At 54.9% G+C, this 20606-nt stretch overlaps 1 protein-coding gene across 1 annotated transcript in view; it reads left to right on the top strand.

The window, feature by feature from the left end:
• MAN1C1 (mannosidase alpha class 1C member 1) overlaps positions 1–20606 on the top strand; it is a 130414-nt gene that overhangs the window by 98524 nt on the left and 11284 nt on the right. The window contains exons 4-8 of the mRNA XM_061184712.1: positions 1266–1346; positions 5735–5829; positions 12121–12247; positions 15254–15347; positions 20325–20440. Coding sequence (XP_061040695.1) covers positions 1266–1346; positions 5735–5829; positions 12121–12247; positions 15254–15347; positions 20325–20440 — 513 coding nt within the window. The remainder of the gene's footprint in view (positions 1–1265; positions 1347–5734; positions 5830–12120; positions 12248–15253; positions 15348–20324; positions 20441–20606) is intronic.

Below are 20606 nucleotides of genomic sequence, written 5' to 3'. Positions count from 1 at the left end.
ATTTCCTACAGTATCAGAGGCAGGAGAAGGAAGGAGTGTCTCCATAGCCCACCTTGACCCCTATGCAGATGGTGGGTAGAGAGCGGGCCTCAGGCAGCTGCCTGAGGAGCCAGGTGGTGGCAGGGCTGGGCAAGCCTAGGGACATTCAGACAGCTGGGACAGATTGGGAGTGTCCCTGGAAGAAAGCAAGATGGGGTCTCTCCACCTCTCTGAGCCTGGGCTTTCTCATCTGAAAAGTGGGAATGATGACTTCACCAAGGACTGTAAGGCAAAAGAGAGTAGCTTTGCAAGTGCTCTGTTAATGGAAAATCTCTCCCAGATAAAAAGATGACCATTGTTGTCATCAATAACAAAAGACGGCGATGTGGGAAGTATGCCAAGGGGAGCCCTTGGGGGGCAGGGGGGTTATAACAGGCACCTTTATGAAGCCATGCCCAGCACTGGGAAGGCACTGGGCAGGCATCTCACCTGCCCCACTCAGGATCTCATATCCACCCTGCTCGGGATGAAGAAACTCAGGCAGAGAAAAGCTAAATATCTTGCCCAAAGTTCGAAAGCTAAGTGAGTGACACAGGTGGGATTTTAACCCAGATCTGGTCCTTGGCATGATGCCTCAACACCCCTGCTTTGCAGTCCACACTTCAGAAAGAAAACAACAATGATTAAGGCAAGTGTGGGTGTGCCCTGAGGGCTACAGAGCTGAGGCTGAGAAACTGCTGGTTGCCTACTAGGATCTGCCTGGCACCCCTCCTTTCCGCCTCAGAACCTCCTGTGAGAACCTTCCACTTGCCCTGTCACCCCAAAGAAGGACCACACCATCCTCCTGCTAAGCCAGGGGGCTCTCTCGGGGAGGAGGGGGCCAGACAGGAGGAGGATTTGCCCCTCCTCAGGCTAAGCTTCAGCCAGCAGCTCCCCACACAAGTTCCTGAGCTCCTTGGAGAGCAGGCAGGAATAACTTTGCTCTGATGGCCTCCAGCAAAGGCTGGGGAAGGAAGCCAAACGCAGTGTTTATTTGGAACTCTGTAAATGTTCAGTAGCTGCCCGCCAGGCAGGTGCTGATCCCTCTCACCTTTTGCTCTGAAAACCACCACCAAAGGTAGCCTGGCCTGCTGGGCAAGGGCTTGGAGCCCGGCGCAGGTGTGGCCAGGTCAGTGGCACAGGGGCAGTGGCAGGTGTGACCTGTCTCAAGGGCCTGGCTGCCTCAGGAAGCCCTGTGGGCATCTCACGAATGTCCCCACTGCCCTCCCTGTCTTTCTGCCCCGCAGAGTGGAGAAGCATCCTTGTTCGAAGTGAACATCCGGTACATCGGAGGACTTCTCTCGGCCTTCTACCTGACAGGAGAGGAGGTAAGTTGGCCTTTCAAAGCCCCTGGACCATCCAGGCTGGAAAGGGCTTAGGAGAACATCCAATCCCACCCCCTCATTTTACCAGTGAGGAAACAGGGATTCGAGGGGATCTGAATCCCATCTCCATGGTGCCACCCACAGATTCTTCCTCCTCTTCTGTCCGATGCTTTGATTTTGCTGCCCAGGGGAGCCCAGGTGGCTTCCACAGTTGCTAGTAAATTCTCCAAGGGCAGCAGTTGGGGCTGCCCACCATCCACACAGCTCCCCATAGGGCGCCTGCGATATCTGTGCTCCGTCCAGGCTTGTGCTGCTGCTGGACTGGTTTTCGCACATGCTGGTTCTCAGGACTGATAAAGCCAAGACCGTTGTTTCACCATTTCCTCCTCGGGACCCTTGGCCTTGGCCTGCTCCACAGCCATCCCCTTGCCCTCTGCTCCCGGGCCAGACACCAGCCAAACCCCAGCTCCAGGTCTCAAGGGGGCGACCGGGGAGGTGGGCAGCCACTGCCGGCCACTCGGCCCAGGCGAACTGCGTTGGCTTCCAGAAGGAGGGCCGTGAAGGGCGGCGAGAAGGCAGAGCCCTGGGCACAGAGTCAGAAAACCTGCGTCTCATCCCTACGCGGCACCTGCCTGTGGCCTTGAGCAAGTCCCTTCTCCCGCCCCTAGACCTCATGCCTTCCCCACCGTGGGGTAGTCCTAACACCCTGGGGTCAGAGAGCTCTTGTGAAATGGGACGAGTGGGAAAGGGTTTGGCCCCAGGGCTGAAGGGCTCCAAAGCCCATGTTCTCTGCACTGCAAGGAATCCTGAGAACCGCAGAAATGGGAGACTTCATCCCTCTTGAGCGCCTGGGAAAGCACAGCCTGAGGATCTGGGGGGAGGCTGGCAGAATCCCCAGCGCATGGGGCACCCGTCAGTTGTGTGGCCCCTACGCAGAGCGGCGGCTGCACTGCTCAGCACAGCCGCTGCTCTGTCCACTTGGAGACATAATTATCCTGCCCCCTGCTGGTGGGGAGCCTCTGCCGCTGCTGTCAGAGAAAGCCCTGCCGCTTCCCTTCCAGCAAGTGGTGCGGACGGGCGGAGGCCACGCGGGCGGAGGCCACGCGGGCGGAGGCAGCAGGCGGCGAGCACTTGACCTCTCCGGTCGCTCGGGTCCCCTCTCCATCAAGCCTAATCTCCTCAGCAGAGATTACCGCTTGTACCAATTTGTCCCCAAATGATTGTCCATGGGAACCCTGCGAGCCACCCAAGGCCTGAATTTCATTTGAAAACGCCAGGACAGGAAAATGATGTGGAGCAGAAAAAGGCGCCATGCTCTGCACGGGCACCGGCCAGCCTCCCGTCCAGGATGGGGGTGGAGCCATGCAGCTCAGGGCTCACAGGGGTGGGTGTGGGGCCAGCGATTTCTGGGGGGCAGACCAGGCAGTGGGGTGTGGTAGGAGTACCTGTGTCCAGAAGGCCCAAGGGGAGCCCGAGTGGCTCAGAACCCCTGGGCAGGCAGGCTTCCGGGTTATGGGCGCAGCCCCGTCCTCCAGCCACGCCTCCCTGACCCCTCCGTGCCCAGCACCTCCCCGCGCAGAGACCGGCGTACACGCAGCTGCGGAGACTGAGATTTAGGAAAGGGAGCCGGTGCGGGTCGCACAGGCTCCTGTGTCTTTCCACCGTGGGCCTGGGTTCTAGCCCTTGTTCAGCCTGGCCCAGCATCACTGCTTGTCACCAGGACTCGGCCACACCAGACTGAGGCCTCCCTCCTCTCTCCATCCTCCATCTCGCATACAGGGGGTGCCTGTGGAGTGGGTCTTTCCCACGGTGTTTGTGGAATGAACGGTGAAGGAGATCCCATACCCCTTCCTGGGCTGAGGCCTTTCTTGCTTCAGAGGGAACCTGCAGGAGGTGGATCCCCTGCTGGGTAGGGCGAGCCCCACAGAGACTCCGCTTCCACGAGAATATTACACGAGAATAACAGGAACAACCACAGCTGCACCAGGTGACATTTGCAAAGCACTTTACAGTTTTTATAGCATATTCATTTATGTACATCCTCTCATCTGATTTATAGAAGACCCCTTTGAAGAAGCCAGGGCACACGTCACTGTTCCTTTGTGCAGATGAGGCTCAGAGACAGTACCTGGCTCACGCAGGGTCGCACAGCTGCTAAGTGGGGAGATCTGAACCTGGGCTCTGACTCCCAGTCAAGAGCCCTTTCCACTCTACAGGATGTAACTTTTGCTGGTCTCTCTCACCTCTGTTCTGGAACCACTAGGCCACCACCTATTGCATGCCATGGCTGTCTGAGGCCATATCTCTCTGTGTTGGTGAGGCGGCTTGGTGTCCTGGAAAAGAGCCACTTAATAGCTCCATAACCTTGGACAACTTGCTTCTCTGAGACTCAGTTTTGTTTTCCTCAAAGTGGGTCAACACCTTCCCCACAAGCCTGTTGCAAGGATCAAAGGTCACGTAGATAAGACACATCATTTCCAAATGATAAGGAGGACAGGTGTTCTGTTTCGCATGGTACCACTCCTGTCCAGTCACACCTGCGGCATCCTCCCTGGGATGGTTGAGGCTCTGCCATGCCAGCCTGCATCAGGGCCTTCCAAAGGAGGAGTCGTGGTTTGCTGGCAGAGAGGAGCATTTCAGAGGAGTTAGCTTGGCGTCCTCAGGTGGAGGGCAGCCTGGAGCCCCAGCCTTGGGTCAGGTTCCCGTGGGTTCCTTCGTTCCTTCGTGCCTCTGTGCTCAGCCTCCCCGGGGGGCAAATGAAGAGATCAGGACCTTCAAACAAGAGCCCCTTGTTGTTGCTAAACCAGTGGCTTCTGGGGTGACTCGAGGCTTTGGAATTTGAATTCTAGACAAGCTCCCTCAGGATTCTGCTGTGGCTGTCCCAGTGCCCACTTCTAGGACCCACTGTCTGGCGCTGGACGTTATCATCTTCTGTCACCCATCACTACCAGGCCCCAGGTGCAATTCTTCCCTCTCCCTCCCACCCTCCCTCCTTCCTAAACAAGAACTACACCCGCCCCACAGAGGCCTCTAATCCACAGCCCAGGTAGTGTTCACGAACTCCTCCCCACTGCGGTCCCCAAACAGCTGCCTCAGAACCTTTAAACTGCACGTGTTAGAAGGAGAGACCTCAAGAAGACTTCATTTTGCAACAGCACGCAGGCGGTCAGCACACTGAGTCTCCCTGGAGCCCCAGAAGTGAAAGGAAACGCTTGTTGTCCCACCAGGAGTGGTTGCTTAGGGACTTGCTTCTCAGCTTTTCAAAAATAAATAATGTTATTGTGGGTTTGCTTTTATTGTAAAAATAGCACAGAAAATAGAGTTAAGCCAAAAGAAGAAAATAAAAATCCTCCATGAGCCTAGTCCTCCGAGAAGACCATGGTTAATAGTTCAGTGTATTCCCAACCTCTCCTCATGCATCCATTTGTATATAATTTTTACAAAAGTTGAATTACACCATTGTGAAATATTTTCTCTTAATAGATTATAAACTGTTTTTTGCTATGAAATAATCTTCTCCAACATCACTTCAGTGGCTGCATGGTATTCCGTTGCATGGATAAGCCATAATTTCACCACTTCCCTGTGGCTTGATATTTAGAGAATTTCCAGTTTTTCTATACTATTCTAAACAACACTGGAATAAATAGCCATAAAGTTAAGTCTTTGCAACATCCTTGATGATTTATTTCCTTAGAATAAATTTCTAGGAGCCAGAAGGTCACAGGTGCTTTTGAATTAACCAGAAGAACAGTTTGAGGGGCTTAGAGCCTCGTGCAAGGGCCCTGACACCTGGGACCTCCCTGTGGCTCCCCGACCATCACATCACCGGTTTAGCCATTCACCTTTGCCGCTGTAAAATAGGAACAATGGGCAGAATCAGAATGTCGGGGGGAAAGGCCCTTCCCCTGGGTTTACAGGTGGGAAGACAGAGGTTTGCTGAGAAGCAAACGGAAGCCAGGTTGGGAAACAAGGCCAGGAGCTCCCCATCCCGTGCTCCTTACACTCTATCCGAATGTGTTTCTAACGCACTCAGCTTGGGGTGCACTGGTCCCACCGTGCAGGCAGGCACTGACCATTGGTGACCCGCTGCCCTGACTCCTCCATCTTCCCAGCACAGCATAATCACTGAGCCTTCGTCCTAGTCCTGACCCTGCAGTAAGGGCTTTACAACTATTATCTAATTTTCATTCCTCCAGCAACCCTCTGAGGAAGGCAATATTGCCCTGGATTTATAAACAAGGGAGGAAATTGAGCCAGGAATTCATGGACTCAGGTTCACATCCAGGCCTGTCTGACCCCAGAGCCTAATGCACCTCCCACTCTGGGCCCAGCAGCCTTGGCAGGTTTATCCGCCAGGATTCACAGTGCCCTTTGACCCTTCCTTGCAGGTGTTCCGAATAAAGGCCATCAAGCTGGGAGAGAAACTCTTGCCGGCCTTCGATACCCCCACGGGAATCCCAAAAGGCGTGGTGAACTTCAAAAGGTAGGATGCCGTCTGGTTTCCCACTTGTGGCTTCGGCTGCATCTGCGTGGAAACCGAGACACAGGGTGGAATGATGCCGCCGCAGGAATCACGGGGGTCAGTGGCACAGTGACAACTAGCCTTAGCCAGGGGCTCTCCTGAGCTGGCGTTGGTCACTAAACCTGGTTCTCGGGTTTAGGCCACGCAAGGCCTGATCTTTCTGGCATGGAGAGGGGGCCGCCGTTCCTCTGTGATCATCTCGTAACACTGCCGTGACTCACAACCCCGCCGCTGTGCCCTAACTGCCCTCCCTTCCCAGCTGGGATCCCGGGCCGGGAGGCACATCACACCTCCCACCACGAGCAGGAACCCAAAGCTGCTGGGCAGTCAGGACCCTGGGCAGAGGGACCCTGGTTTGCTGACCCCTCAGCCCCCGTCAGGGTTGGGTCTCAGGAGCCCAGAGTGGCTGTCAGAACCCAGAGGGGCTTCTGGGAGCATCAAGCCCATGGAGGCTCAGACTCCGAGGAGGAAAGACCCTGGCCGAGGTCACATAAGCCAGTAACGGACCATCCAGGACATGAGCCCAGAACTTCCAACTCCATTTTCAATAATATTTATTGTGATTCCTCCCTATAAAAATAAATCCTTATTGCAAAAAAATGTGGATTATACCAGAAGTGTTGGATAAGACCCAGAAAATCACCTGTGACTCCACTAATCAAGAAACCACTAGTATGTTTTTTTCTACCGACTGTTTTAAAACATTGGTTTTTATTGGCCACTTGCATCGTTTCCCCTCCTGATAGGTTGCGTAATTCGGCGTGTGAACTAGAGTCTTTCTGGACGTTCACCAGGTCACAGAGCCAGAGTAGAAGGGACCCGGGGTGACACAGCTAGAGTAGGTGGGGCCAGGGCCGCAGCTCCGTCCCGCTCCAAAGCCCCCGGGGACTTACCTCTGTGAGGGTGGGAGCCAGATGTGGCACTGAGACCCAGAGGGGAAAGGACGGGCTCAAAGTCAGGGGAATAGTGGCCAGCCAGCTTTAGGATCCACTGAGGAGCATGAATCTTGCTCCTGGAGACCCCAGTGCACCCCAGTGTCTTGCCTTCCCTCGCTCTCTTCCTCCCCTGGGCTGCCATCTCTCACCATTTCCCTGGCTATCAGAGCCCAGCTCAGATGCCACCTTCTCCAGAAGCCAAAAGTGTCCTTGCCTCTCCTGGCCTCCAGGCACTTTATCTGCTTCCTGTGGCCCTTGTCACACTCAGTCTTCGCGTTCCCCCACCGGCCCCAGAGCTTCTTGAGGGCAGGACCCATGTCCCCGTCTTTCTTTGTTCATTCCTTCAACAAGTGTTCACGTGAGGCAGTGTGTGCAGCATGAGGGACCGACTCTGATGACTGCTGGCCTTACCATTGATTGAGCGATCACCCTGCGCCTGGCATTACGCTAAGGGTTTCGCTCAGTGCCTCCTGGGCACACTCCTCACAGCAGTCCTTTCGGGTGGGTGTTTATATTATGCCCGTTGCCCAAGGTCTTCTAGCTCACAGGCAACGGGGCCAAGTTTTAACCCATTTTGTTACAGATCAAAAGCTCTGCTCCCAACACCCACCTGGCCCTCCCTCAGGCAGGAACCCTGCCACCCTCGCGATGCACGGAGCAGACCTGGAGACCTGGTAGAAGGCACATGCCGGTCCTCAGGCACCCAGGGAGCCCTCTGGGGCCATTCCTGAGACCATCCTACAACCTGAGCCTGGGGGGAGGGCTGTAATATGTCCATCACACTGGACTTTCTGTTCCATCTCCTGAAGCGATTTCTTATCTCAGGGATCTCAGTCCAACAGGGGAGGGGAGGCAGGGGCCTTGGGCTCGGTGGAGTGCCCAAGGCCCCCTTTCTTCCTGGGGAGGTCACACCCTCTAGGGCCTTGCAAAGGAGGGAGGACTCGGCCTGCTCAGCATCTTCACCTTCATCTTCATCTCTGTGGTCAGAAAGGATTCCTGGGGTGTGATGTCACTTAAATCTCACTGCAGGCCAGGGAGGGGCCCTCAGGGCCCATCAAACCCCCATCTCGGTGCCAGGGCTGACTCCTCAGACCCTGACACTTTGATCCCTGCTCAGATTCCTTTCCCACCAACACTGATCTTGGAGCAACACAGCCAGACGTCTTGGAGCCAAGACACAAACACCCCGTCTTTCTGGATCCCTGTCCCGGGTCCAGCTTCTCAGACCTCACTGCCTGGGGTCTGGGATAAGACCTTAGCTCAGGCACCCCTCCCTCCTCCATGCGTGGCACCCCCTGAATCCAAGCAAGCCCCACAAGCTGCAGCCCAGGTTGCCTGCCTTACCCGTGTCCTGCAGAGCCCGGACCTGATCCCACGCAGATCCTGACATTTCTGATTAAGAAAGCGCATTTATTTTTAGGCTGTTTGCATGCTGCCAGTGCTGTATACATATGTATGTGTATGCATATTTCCTGGCAACACCTCCCTCTCGTTTTCTGGGGAGGGTGTGTGTTGCTAAAAATGCCTCCCCATTCCACCAGGGAAAACGTCAGGGATGTATACAGCCCGCATGGCGCTGAGTGTTCCCTTTGGAGAGGGCATGCTGGTGGGAGCTGGGTCCACACTGCTGCCCCTGCTCAGAGCAGGGCTGGCTGTGAGCAGCTCGGACCTGGGCCCTAGTAGGAGGGGCAGTAACTAGGCCCTGTCCCCAAACTGCCCGGTGAGGAGGACCCTGAAGGGAGGTGGTCCCCAAGTGAGTGTGACCACTGCCCCTCCCTGGTGGCAGGCCTGGGAGGTGGAGGCAGGGGCAGCCATGACCTGTGACCTGCAGGACCACTGGACTCTGGGAGAGGGGAGGTGGCCAGTCCAAGGGCCTCTGCAGCTGAATCAATCTCACTGGCTCTCTCACACACCCAGCCTCACGCACCCATATGCACCCCACTGCCACTCACCCAAATCATGAGGACTCAGATATGCAGGCTCACCTTTGTCACACGCACTCTCCCACCTCTATATATGTGCACAGATTCACACACAAAGATGCGTTTACATGTGCACGTTTCTGCTACACACATACATACACATTGTAATAATTGTGCACGTTTTTGAATGTTCACTGTGTCCCAGGCACAATGACGTGGATTCTCTCTTTTCAGCACACAACAATCACATGGACCCCATTTTAACAGTGAAGAAACAGACTCAGAGAGGTGAGGTAACTTACCCAGGTCACACAGCAGCAAAACAAAGTTAGAATCTTGGTCTGTCTGGCTCCAGAGTTAACGATTTCACCATACACATGTGTGCACACACAGGCACACACATGTAGAAGCTTCCACCAGGTTGGGGAGGGGCATTGTGGAGCAGCCCCTCCCACCAGGGGAGAGTGCACTTGGAGACTTAAAAGACAAGGAGGGGAGCAGAGGGCAGAGCTTCCATCAGCCCATTGCCTCATGAGGCTGATCCGAAGACCTCCTGGTCTCTGGATGCTGCCCAGAACAGATGCATTTGGGGCACAAAGTACCTAGGATTTGGATTTGATATCAGCTCTACCAGCACTGTCACTTACTGTGTGACCTTGGAAAAGTGTCTCCCCCTCTCGGAGTCTGAGTATCCTAACCTATGAAATAAGAATCTTGGTATCTACCTCTGAAGTTGGATGTGAAGGTAAAATAAGATACCGCGGCTGCCTGGCACATATTAACAAACAACACATAATTTAGATGTGCGTAATTACATAATGGTAACAATGACAGTCATCACGTGCATAATTTATACCTCACAGTGGCTCTATGAGGTGTGGGTACTGTCATTTAACAGATGAGGAGACTGGGGTCTAGAAGAATTCACTGACCCGCCTGAGGTCTCCTAAGCTGGGAACTGGGGGAGCCAGCATTTGAAGCCAGGCAGGAGAGAAGAAGGTGCCTGGCCTACCGCCCGCCTCTGCCCAGGGCGGCTCGACCACAGGAGGCCCACTTGGGAGGATGAGCATTGAGAGGGAGGGGAGAGGAGGGAGAGGCTCCTGTGGGGGAAAATGAGAACAAAAGATGGCTGGTGGCTGGGGGGGTGTTTTTTTACCTTGAATTTCTCTGCGAGGGCAGGAAGCATCAATTATTCAGGAAGCCCTCTGTGGGTACCTGCAGCTCCCACTGAGATCACAGGCTGGAGAGAGAGGTCTCTTGGCGTGGAGGGAAGAGGGACAGAGAGGGGTCAGCTTCCCCCTCCCTCGAGGTGGATATGGGGCCATCTGGGGGACCCCTTAGGGAAGTGCCCTCTGAGGTTTGAATCCTGCCTCAACCACTTACCAGCTCTGAGCTTCTGAAGGCAACTCACTTCCCTTTCTGAGCCTATTTCCTCAAGGTTTAATGATGCTTTGCCTTGTGGGCTTTAAATGAAGTCATGATGCAAACGCCTGCCCCAGTGCCTGCATCTGGAAGCTGTTCTATTTACTATCTAGGAGCCAAGTTTCCCCTCTCTGTGCAACCCATCCCTCCCCACCTGCCCCCAAGTCAGGAAAATACCTAAGGAAGCAGGTATGTTTACTGAGATCACCTGCTCCAGGAGATCCTAAAACTCAATTCCGTCTGTTTCTGGAAGCTGGAAGAGTTTCCTGACTTTCCTGAAACCACATCAGAGAGGAGAAGAGCAGCCTTAGGGGAGCCCCAGCCCACCCCAGATAAAGAAAGCAGTGCCCCTCAGCTGGCAAACTGTGACCTCCCAGACCCACGCCTGCCTTCCTAGGTCCTGTCCCTGGGAGACAGAGGGATGACAGAGGCCAGTTCCCAGGGAGCCAGAGCTACCACAGCAAGGAGGCAGAGGGGCTTCCAGAGGCCCCGGCAGAGCCAGCCCCCCAGCCTGCCACACACTGACTGCACCTTGGAGGCCCTACAGATAGGGGGCACTCACTCCACCCCGCTCTGTGCCCACCCACTGGCCCCCGCAACCTCCCTGCAGAGGGAGGTTGACCCTTGTCTCCCTTGTTGTTCTAAATGTCCCACAGGAAAGAGCATCATGATACACATGAGGACTCAGATCAGGGAGAGGAAGCAGCTTACCCAGGGCCACCCCCATTCTGCATCTTCCTCTTCTCTCTCAATCCCCGCAAAGCCCTAGGAGAGGAGACTGGGACGCATTATCCTTACTCAGTCTGACGGATGCAGAAACTAAGGTACATGGGAAGAAATGGTTTGCCCAAGACCTCGCTGCTAACAGACTTGAACCTGTGCCTCCTGGCTGCAGGTCCCAGGGAGATTTTAAGGGACAGCTCCTGGAAAGGCAGTGTCCTGGCCTCTTATCATGTAATGAGACGACAGGCCGGCAGCTGCACAGTGATTGGGGCAAGCTCTGGCGTCAGACCAGCCTTGGGTCCCCACTGTTCCATTTACTGTGTGATCTCGGGCAGTGATTTCACTGTCCTGTGCCTTGTTTTCCTCATCTGTGAAAGGGGCAGATGGGAGGATTACCCGAGGCCCTGCCCCTGCGCTCTTCCTCCTTGAAAGCACCCAGTACTTTCAAGGAAAGGGAGGAAGTGGTTAGTTGACAGCCTTCTCTGGCGGGGTCGCAGGGTCATGCTGGTGACCCATCTAAGGTGTTCGTGAGACATGTACGTGCTCGGCGAGTGAGGAGACCTTTGCTCTGGGAGCCCCTGCTGCTTTCATTCCTAACCTCGGACTCCCAGGGTCCAGCAGCCCCAGGTGTGTGGTCTTAGCAGGGCCACCCACCCTTCAGGTGTGGGTCCCACGGAGTTCCAGGCGGGGGCCGTTGTGTGTCCATGAGCAGTACTGGCTGAGGGGGGAGGGAAGGGGCCAGGTGGGATCCCTGCTCTTCATCTGCGCCCTTCGGACCCCAGCCACGCACCGTTTACCCTCCACAAGCAGCAACAATGATTATGAGCCGTTGACAAGTGGATAGAAATAGAGTGTTCCTTGTGTAGGTGGGGGTGTCTTTGTGGCCCCTGACAGCATTATCGGTATCACCTGTAAATTTAGCATCACGTGTGTGCCAGGTCTTGGCCACCAAGGCGGCTCTGCTAATATTCTTCTGGAGCCTACACGTCTTGCAGAAGCTGCTTGACCACAGAAACAAAGAATATTGCCTGTCAGACAGGCCTGGGTGACCTTCGGCAAGTTTCTCACCAACCTCAGTGTCCTCATCAGCTAAATGGGGCTGTGAATAGTACCGACCCGCAGGGAGGATTAACTGGGATTGCATGGCGACGCTCCTAGTCCAGTGCCTGGCACACAGTAGGTGCTCCCCAGCGGAGCAGAGGAGCCAGCCCTGCTGGCAGCGGGTGACCGAGGCTGCTTCTGTCTTTCAGCGGCTCCAACAGGAGCTGGGGCTGGGCCATGGCAGGGAGTAGCAGCATCCTGGCGGAGTTTGGGTCCCTGCACTTGGAGTTCCTACACCTCACCCAGCTCTCTGGCAACCAGGTCTTCGCAGAAAAGGCAAGTCTTCTCCCCCGCTCCCTCTTCTCCACACGGAGAGCGAAGGGTGGGCACGCGGCCTGTGACAGGGAAATGGACCACGGGCCAGCTGGAGGGTGTGTGGGGAGCCCGAAGGCCTCCAGCCACTGCCAGCATAGCAAGTAGTTGCCTAATCGTACCCTATGCCAGGCGCCAGGGAAGGTGAGTGCAGGGAGTCAGCAGCATTCTACAGAGGGCACGGCAGAGACATAGCTGCCAGCGAGAAGGTTTTCCCTGGTACATGTGCGCTCGCTGGCAACCACACACGTGTGAAATCTGGAGAAAGTGCAACAACGGAAATCCAGGCACCAGTTTGCGTTGGCAGGAATTGGCCACCCGGCACAAAAGTCCCCTTTCCAGAGACATTTAACTTCTTCGTGCGAGATCTGCCTGCCTTTCCCCTTCCAGATGCCCATCTAGCTCATGCTGTCAGCAGGCTGCCAAAGCAATTTCACTCCACAGCAGAGGCTCACATCTGTTCCTTCTCATCGTTACCAGGCTGCCGAAGGCCACAAGGGGTTCAGAGAGCTAGCACCCAGGCCTTCGTCCATCCTGACAGCTGCCCATCCCTGCCCCCGCTGTGAAGCCCTCCAGAAGGAGCAGTTCCTCAGTGTCACAGCCCTTGGCAGTCCTACTGTCTGGAAGTGTCTCCGTAGATCTAACCCTCAACCCAAGGAAGGGAAGTGGACATACCCCACCCTTAGATGGTGCTTGTCCCTTCCTGAGTCCTGCGCCTATAGGGAGATGAAGCCCTGCCCTCCAGGACGAAGGAGACCCCCACTCCCAAAGCCTTCTCTTCCCCCCAGATGTTAGTCTCTTGGAATGCCAAGGGAGCTGGGAGGTCACAGAGTCACACCTCTACCCAGTGGCTCTCAGTCTTTTGTCAGCCAACCAGCCCCAAAGCATCATCTAGCATGCTGGTGAAGAAGCGGATTTCTGAGTGTCGCCCCAGGCCCAGGAGTCTGCATTTTAAATAAGCACCCATGTGCTTTTTGATGCCAGGTTTAGGACCACTGCTTGCTCAGTGTGGGAATCCATCCGAACTTTCTTGAGAAGCTCAAAGAAGAGCTTTCAACCCCTTGATTGCTTCCTCTGCACTAGGGCTCACTACCAGCCTCAAACAGCCCCTCATGTTGTCAGACCTCCCTTCAGAAGCTTTTCCTTATATTGAGAGGACTCTGCCTCCCTGGGATACCCCACCTCAAGAGCTCATGGAATAAATTCAATCCCACTTCCGATGGGTCTTCTCCTCCGGTCTTTTTTCCTGCCTCCAGGCCCTCCCTGCCCCCAGCCTCCCTACTTCCACTGCTCTTGAGCCAGACCTCTCCAGGAACACCACGGCCGTCTCAGAGTGAGACGAGCAGCTTGCTCTAGTTCCTGCTAGTCTGGAGATACCACTGCCTGAGCACCTACGGTGTGCTGGGTACCGTATAGTAGCTCTGATTTTCCCACCAACCCTATGAGGTGTGTCTTCTGTCATCCCCATTTTACAGAGGAGGAAACTGAGACTCAGAGAGGTTAAATCACTTGTCCTGGGTCATCCAGCTGGTAACTGATAAAGCCGAGACTCAAACCCAGGACATTCTGGCTCTGAAACCCATGCTCTTCAAGACCAGATCAGTTCAGCAGGCTTCCGGATTTTTCTCAAGGGTCCATCCACCTCATTGTCTCTCTGTGTCTCTTTACATTTACATTCTCCAGCTACTTTCATCCGCCAGTCATGCCTTCCACAGAGGCGATTATAGGCAGTCAACAAATTGGCCCAAATTCTAGAAGCGCCCGCACCCTCCGGGGGAGCTAATTTAGCCCGTTTCACTGCTCACCACCAGGACAGTCGAGAATACCTCAGGTACAAGCCCATTCCTGTCCCCCATAATGGGCTCCGTTAACATAAATGGATATGAGATCTGATGTGGCAAAGCAAAGTGCCGTCCCCCGGAAAGAAAGGTCTGGCAGCTAAAAGGCTGCTTTCCCTGCTCCTTACCTTGTAGATAAATCTGCGAGCATGCTACAGCTCCATCCCCGAGGGCCTTTCTGTCCTGCAGAGTCTGTACCGGGAGGATTTCATGTACCGCCAGACAGCAGACCCTGATGGATCAGGCCTTCCTGAATCCCGCATTGTGCCCTTTGTACCCCCAAAGGTTGCAGATCCAGCCTCCTGATGCAGCGGGTGTGGCCTCTGCTACACGTTGCTGCATGGTCCCTGCCCTGATCCATGTTGGAGCCGGGGCTGCTCCCTGTGGTCAGAGAGGCCTGACTCACGTCCTGGCTCTGCCACTTACAAACCCCGTGACCATGGGCAAGTGACTGACGCTCTCTGAGATCCGGGTTTCTCGTCTGTTAGACTGAGATAATAATACTGTGTAGGTTGTTATGAGGGTTGGAGATAATGTATCTAATGGGTCTGGCTCACAGCAACTGAGAAACATTGACAGCGTTTTAGCGTTGTAGTTGTTGTTACTAAAACCCTGAGATGCCTTTTAGGGCACAGGGATGTTGAGGGGCCCAGACCTCCCCTCTGGAACGGTTCCCACAGTATCTGATAACATATTACCAAGCTGAACTGTATGGAATTGCCAATATAACCGTTTCTGACCTATTAAAAAGACATTTTTGTCTAGCACTTACAAATGAGCTACTGTCACTTATACGAACGCCCTCCTAAAAAGACCCGTCCCCAAAATCCACACACAATGAGGAAGGGGTGAGGTGGGGGAGGGGAAACTGGCAGGGCCCCGGGCAGAGCAGTCAGTGCAGAGGTGGAGGGTCAGGCCCCACTGTGGCCGCACCCCACTCTTGAACACAGGGGCAGGACCGACTCACACCTCCGGGTTGGAGCCGGCTGCTAGTTACGCAGTTCTCCCTTCCTGCCTCGTCGGAATGGTTTCCTCTCTGGACCCGAACCAGCTGCCTCAGTCCTCAGTGGGCTGGGACTCGGCTGGCTTCTTGGAGAAAATGAAGACGTGCCTGGTGTCCATCTCTTGGCAGGTCAGGAACATCCGAAAGGTCCTTAGGGATATTGACAAGCCCTTCGGCCTCTACCCCAACTTCCTCAGCCCGGTGAGCGGGAACTGGATGCAACGTGAGTACAGGGGCGCCGCTGCCCCTCCTCCAGCGGATTCCTGCCCAGCTTCCCGGCCTGGCTGGGCGAGGCACCCGGCCGAGTGAGGAGCGATGCACTTATTGGAGCCACGTACCAGCAAGGCATTGGCTCGGGGCTCCTGGATACCACCCTCCTGCCACCCTCCTCCACCCTCGGGGCATCGTGGGGAGTGTTCATTTCTGTTGCCATCGCCGTAGTGACAGATGTGATGGCTGCTGGCTCATGAGGCCCTGACCTGTGCATCCCCCACATGCTAGCTGTCTCCAGCCTTCCGTCTCTTACAGTGCCCACCGAAGCCTCCTTCATCCTCCCCCAAACTTGCAGGGGTGCTCCCGTTAGAAGTTTACTCTAAAAGCAGCTCTAAGAAAGGCCATGCATCCTCTCCCAGCCCCTTTCATCTGGTTCCCTACCTCCAACTTTAATTTCTTAAAAAATGTTTAAGCAGATCCTAACTATACAGCAATATAAAAATCATGAGTTCATCACTGGTATCTTAAACCTGTTAGAATTGGCCCTAGGATTTCCTGCTGTTTATGTTCAGAGGCTTTTTTTTTTTCAGCCAGACAGTTGTGGGTCACCTGTGGAGCCTCATTCACAGCCCCCAGCTCCACCCACTGAAACAATGGGATTTGAAGATCTCTCAGGCAGGGGAGTGTTAAAGTCTTCCAGCTCCCGGGATTGCACCCCTATCAAGAAGCACCGCTCTGCCTTGCCCTTCTGACCAAGGCCCTGGTCCTGTGATCACAGTCAGCACAAATTGGGGCAACAGGTTCCATGGGCCCTGCCGCTAGGGGCTTCCCAAGACTTTCCCCGAGCCCCTACCTCCACTGCCCCTACCCAAACAAGGACCCCTCTCCCTTTCCCTGCCTCCAGCCCCAATTGTTATGGCATTAGCAAGGGCTCAGCGACAAAGTAGACCTGAGTCTAATTACTGCATGCCTGCGGGGAATTCACTTCATCCCTTTGAGCTTTGGTTTCCTCTCCTGCAAAGTGGGAGAAGAGCCGGAGATGTGTTCTTTGTGCACCGTGGAGGGGCGTGGGAGCAATGGTCAGAAGCTGCAGGAAACAGACTTCAGTTCATCTTCCAAAGATGACGTGGGTTGTCCCAAAAGGTCATGAGCGCCCATCACCAAAAGTATGCAACCAGGGCCTGGAGGGCCAGCTGGCCAGCCGGCAGGGATACTGTGAGGAAACTGCAGAGGCCTGTCCTTCCATCCCAGAGCCTCCATGATCCACATCCAGGAGACCCAGAAAATTCGACCCCGGAATTTTCCTTGGTGATGACCTCACTCCCAAGGAGCCTCCTGCAAAAACCACTTATAGAAATGCAAAGTATTTTTAACCAAAACACACTGCCAAATTCAGAAGTGCCGGGAGAAAATGAAGGTTTGAATTACAGATTATGGCCATGGGAAGAGAGGGTTCAATAACCGTTACTGCCTTTAATTGCAAGGCCTGACTGGGTAAAGAGATAAACTAAGCAGCTGCCCGCCTTAGCTGCTCCAGGACAATGCAGCAAAACCCATAAAAAGAAGGAGAGGGGTGTGGCTTCCCAGCCTGAACAGCTACCTTGGCAAATTACAGGGGAGCCGCCCGCCTCTTCCCCTGCCCCGCTGAGAAGCATAATTTTCTTTTCAGGCTGCACCTGGGGTCGCAAGGCCAGGCGGAATCAGTCACATATGGAAAATTGTCTCATATTAATAAAATATGAATCCAAGGCCTGCCAAATTTCAGAGGGAAGGTTATAAAGAAAGCCCTGATCATCGGGGTGCCTGCTTTCCTCCTCCCCTGGCTTTGGCGCCTGGGGTCATCCCAGGTTTTCTGTGGTTTTCGTTGGGTGTTTTGGTCTGTTTTTGTCTTTTTAGTTTTTTTTGTTTTTGTTCTTGTTTTTTGATGATTGTGTAATTTTCCAGCAAATGATAACATTCCAACTTGCATAAGCTAAGTTCACATTCTTTTCTTTCCTTGAATCCTCTGCGTAGCCCATTTGCAACCAGAGAAATTGCAGCTTAAAGAGACAAAGGGCTAATTAGGGCTGCATCCCAGTCCCAGACCTCTGCTCTTGCCTGCTCCCCATTCCTGCCTGAAGCTGAGCTTCAGGGTAGCAGGGGAGGCTGAGACCCTCCTGCCGCTAGGACTTCACAGCCAGGATAGGTCCAGCAGGCTCCTGCTGGCACCAAGCACAGAAGACACCAGTCCTAGCAGAGCCTCTGAGAACTCGAAGAGCTGCCAGCCCTTTGGCCTGGCCCCTGGGCTGGCTTGTCCTCCTTGTGCACTGCCTGAATCCCACACTTTCCTCAGTGGGAGGTAAGTGGCAGGTCCAGGTTCTCTCCCATGGCTGTGGGAGTGTGAGCTGCCTGCCAGCTCCAGCCCGGCCACCTCCCCCAGCTTCATGCTACTTTCCTGCGGGCAATTCCCAGGCGTATAGGGTGGCTGCCTCCTACTGCCAAGTGTGATGGGAGCGTTGTTGACAAGATCAGGAAGCAGCAGAACCCATCTCTGCTCACGCACACCAACTCTCCCTTCTACATTTTACAGATCAGGAGACAGGCCCAGGGGCGTCTGGCTTGCCCTGAGCTAATGGTGGATCCACGTCTCTAATTCCCACTCCTGCACTTCTCCCCAGGCGCCCCTCGGTGCGGGGAAGACACCTCACCTGTGCACTGCAGCTGAGGCCCCGGGAGACTATACACATATCCCCAAGAGGGTGTCCTATCTCAAACATCCGTGGAACTCCTGCTGACCTGGCTCCCCTCTCCCGCGCACACCTGCCAGGTGAAGCCCTTGACCTTGTCCCTCACACACACTCTGCAATCACATGGTGAAGTCCAGTCTCTTTGGCTTTGACATTCAAGGCTCTTCCGAACACAGCCCCCACCTGCCTGCCTTTCTCTCATTCAGGACTTACTGGGCGTCTGGAGTGTGCCACACCGGTATTGGGCATAGATGCGAGTCATACAGGGTCCCTCCCCACACAGCCCACAGCCTAGCGGGGGAGGTAGACCCACAAACATGTACCGATGACACAGCGCTGGGAGCAGCCGAGGGCAAGGCTCGCACCTAGCGATGGTGGGGCGGCTGCACCAAACACTTCCCGCAGGAGGGCGCTGGGCCAGAGGGTGCAGGTGCCTTATTTCCCTCACTCCTCACAGTCACCCTGCGGGGACCTCAGTGTTATGGGGACACGGAGGGAAGCCCTTCCGAGCTGAGATGAAGCAGTGAGGGGGCGTCAGCCACACAAGGTGGGGAAGGGTATTCCTGGCAGAGGGGTCATCACAAGTGAGACAGAGTGGGCAGGGGGCTAGCAGTGTTTGGGGTGGCGGAGGAACCGTGAGAGGAGGCAAGCCCAGGAGACGAGTGTGGAGGTGCCCGTGCCCCCGGCTGAGGGCCGTGAGCGGGGGCCCCTTCTGTGCAGGCTGACTCGGTCTGACTTCCGGCCTCCCCACCCCTGCCTTGCACAGACCTCGTGCGCTGGCCGTGGACACGCCATCCACATGCCGGGCCTGACACAGCCCCGCCCTCCCTCTGGGCTTGCCCAGCTGTGTCCTCCCCCTGGGAACAGGGGCAAGGGGGACGCTCTGCTGGTTCCGTCTTCTCAGGTAACAAAGTCCAGCCCACGCTGGCCCCCTCCCACGCCTCCCTAAGCCTCAGGCTTTACCTGGTCTGTTCCCATTTTCACAAGTGCTCCTTCCGTTCCTGAACCCTTGCTGGGCCAGGGTTTGTTTACGGAGGGGGCTGGAGGGGGCCTCTGTTTACCGTGGGGACCTCCTGTCAGCCCCCTTTCCTGGTTCCCAGCTGTCTGACCCTCCGATTTTTGATCTGACCCTCCCTCTTCAAACTTGCCCTTTCTTTCTCTCTGCGTCTTTGTTTTCATTCTCTGGTTGACTGTGTAAAGCTGCAGAAAGTGAGAGCTCTACCAGCTCGGTGGCTTTGGCCAAGCTATTTAGGCTCACTCTCAGTTTTCCCATCTGGGAAATGGGGTTCGTAGTGCTTACCTTACAGGGTTCTTGGGAAGATTGTTACAAATGATACAGTAAAGCTCCCGGCCCACAGTAGACCCTCGATAAAGGGTAGCTGTTGGTGTATTCTCTATTTCTTTCTCTCTCCCCCCACCCACTTCCCCTCCCCTCTCTTTTTTTAACCCCTCTTTCTCCAGAGGAGCTGAAAATCCTCTTCCCATTCCCCCCCACCCCGCCTTCATCCACCCCCTTCCCTTCTTCACTGTCTTGCTGCTTAACAGGGAACCGCAGTTTTCTTCTTGTTTTATCTATTAAACGCCTTTATGTTTCCCTGTTGTTAATTGTGAGTGAAACATTGCCGTGTCTTGCTTCTGTAATTAAGTGCTCCTCTGTCAGCCATCTCTCTCCTGGGGTAGCCCTGGGTGGAGACACCTGCCCGTCCAGCCACACCTGGAGTTCCTGCTCCACCAGGGCGGACAGAGGGGTCCTCAAACCCGGTTTTCCTTCCCTCTGCTGCTTTGAACCCCATTTATCCCAATTTGCTAAATTTAAACTTGGCTTTCCCAGAACAGCTTTGTGCTCTGACCAACTAAATTAAGCCTCTCATTGCTCCTTTCCGTGGCCTTTTATGAACCTGCCCAGCATTAATTACCATGTTTGTCACTGGGTAATAAAAATCTCTGAACTCCCTGCCACCAGATTATCTTTTTCAAGAAATGCAACTCATTTACAGTTAATAACCAGAGGCCCTGCCCCGTCCTCCGCCTGCAAAAGCAACACCATGACATGATTTATAGCAGCCGAAGGAGCCCCTGCATTTCCATGAGGGACGATGGTGCTCAAGCTGGCCCTGATTCCCCCGGTCGCAGGCCATGCCTTCCTCCCAGCCCCCGTTCTGTTGGGGGCTCCGAGGCTGCGGATTAAATGCTCACTCCCCACCGAGTCGCGGCGGCCTCGGCAGGTGGAGATAATGTTCCTGTCCTCTCTCCCCTCACAGACCATGTCTCGGTTGGAGGACTCGGGGACAGTTTTTACGAATATTTGATCAAATCCTGGCTGATGTCGGCCAAGACAGATTTGGAGGCTAAAGATATGTACTACGAAGCCTTGGAGGTAAGACAGGCGCCTGATTCTTCATGGGTGGTCAGTCACTCGCCACCAGTTCCCACGCGGGTCCCTGAGAGCCGGGGGGCTTGCTCCCCACCCCACCCCTACGGTGAGCTGGCCAGAGGGAGGACAAGACAGTCCCCTCCCCAGCCTGTTGCTTGACTCTGCTCAA

Source organism: Eubalaena glacialis, chromosome 3 (genome assembly GCF_028564815.1).
Source record: "Eubalaena glacialis isolate mEubGla1 chromosome 3, mEubGla1.1.hap2.+ XY, whole genome shotgun sequence".
Classification (NCBI taxonomy): Eukaryota; Metazoa; Chordata; class Mammalia; order Artiodactyla; family Balaenidae; genus Eubalaena; species Eubalaena glacialis.
This window is presented reverse-complemented; position numbering and strand designations above follow the sequence as displayed.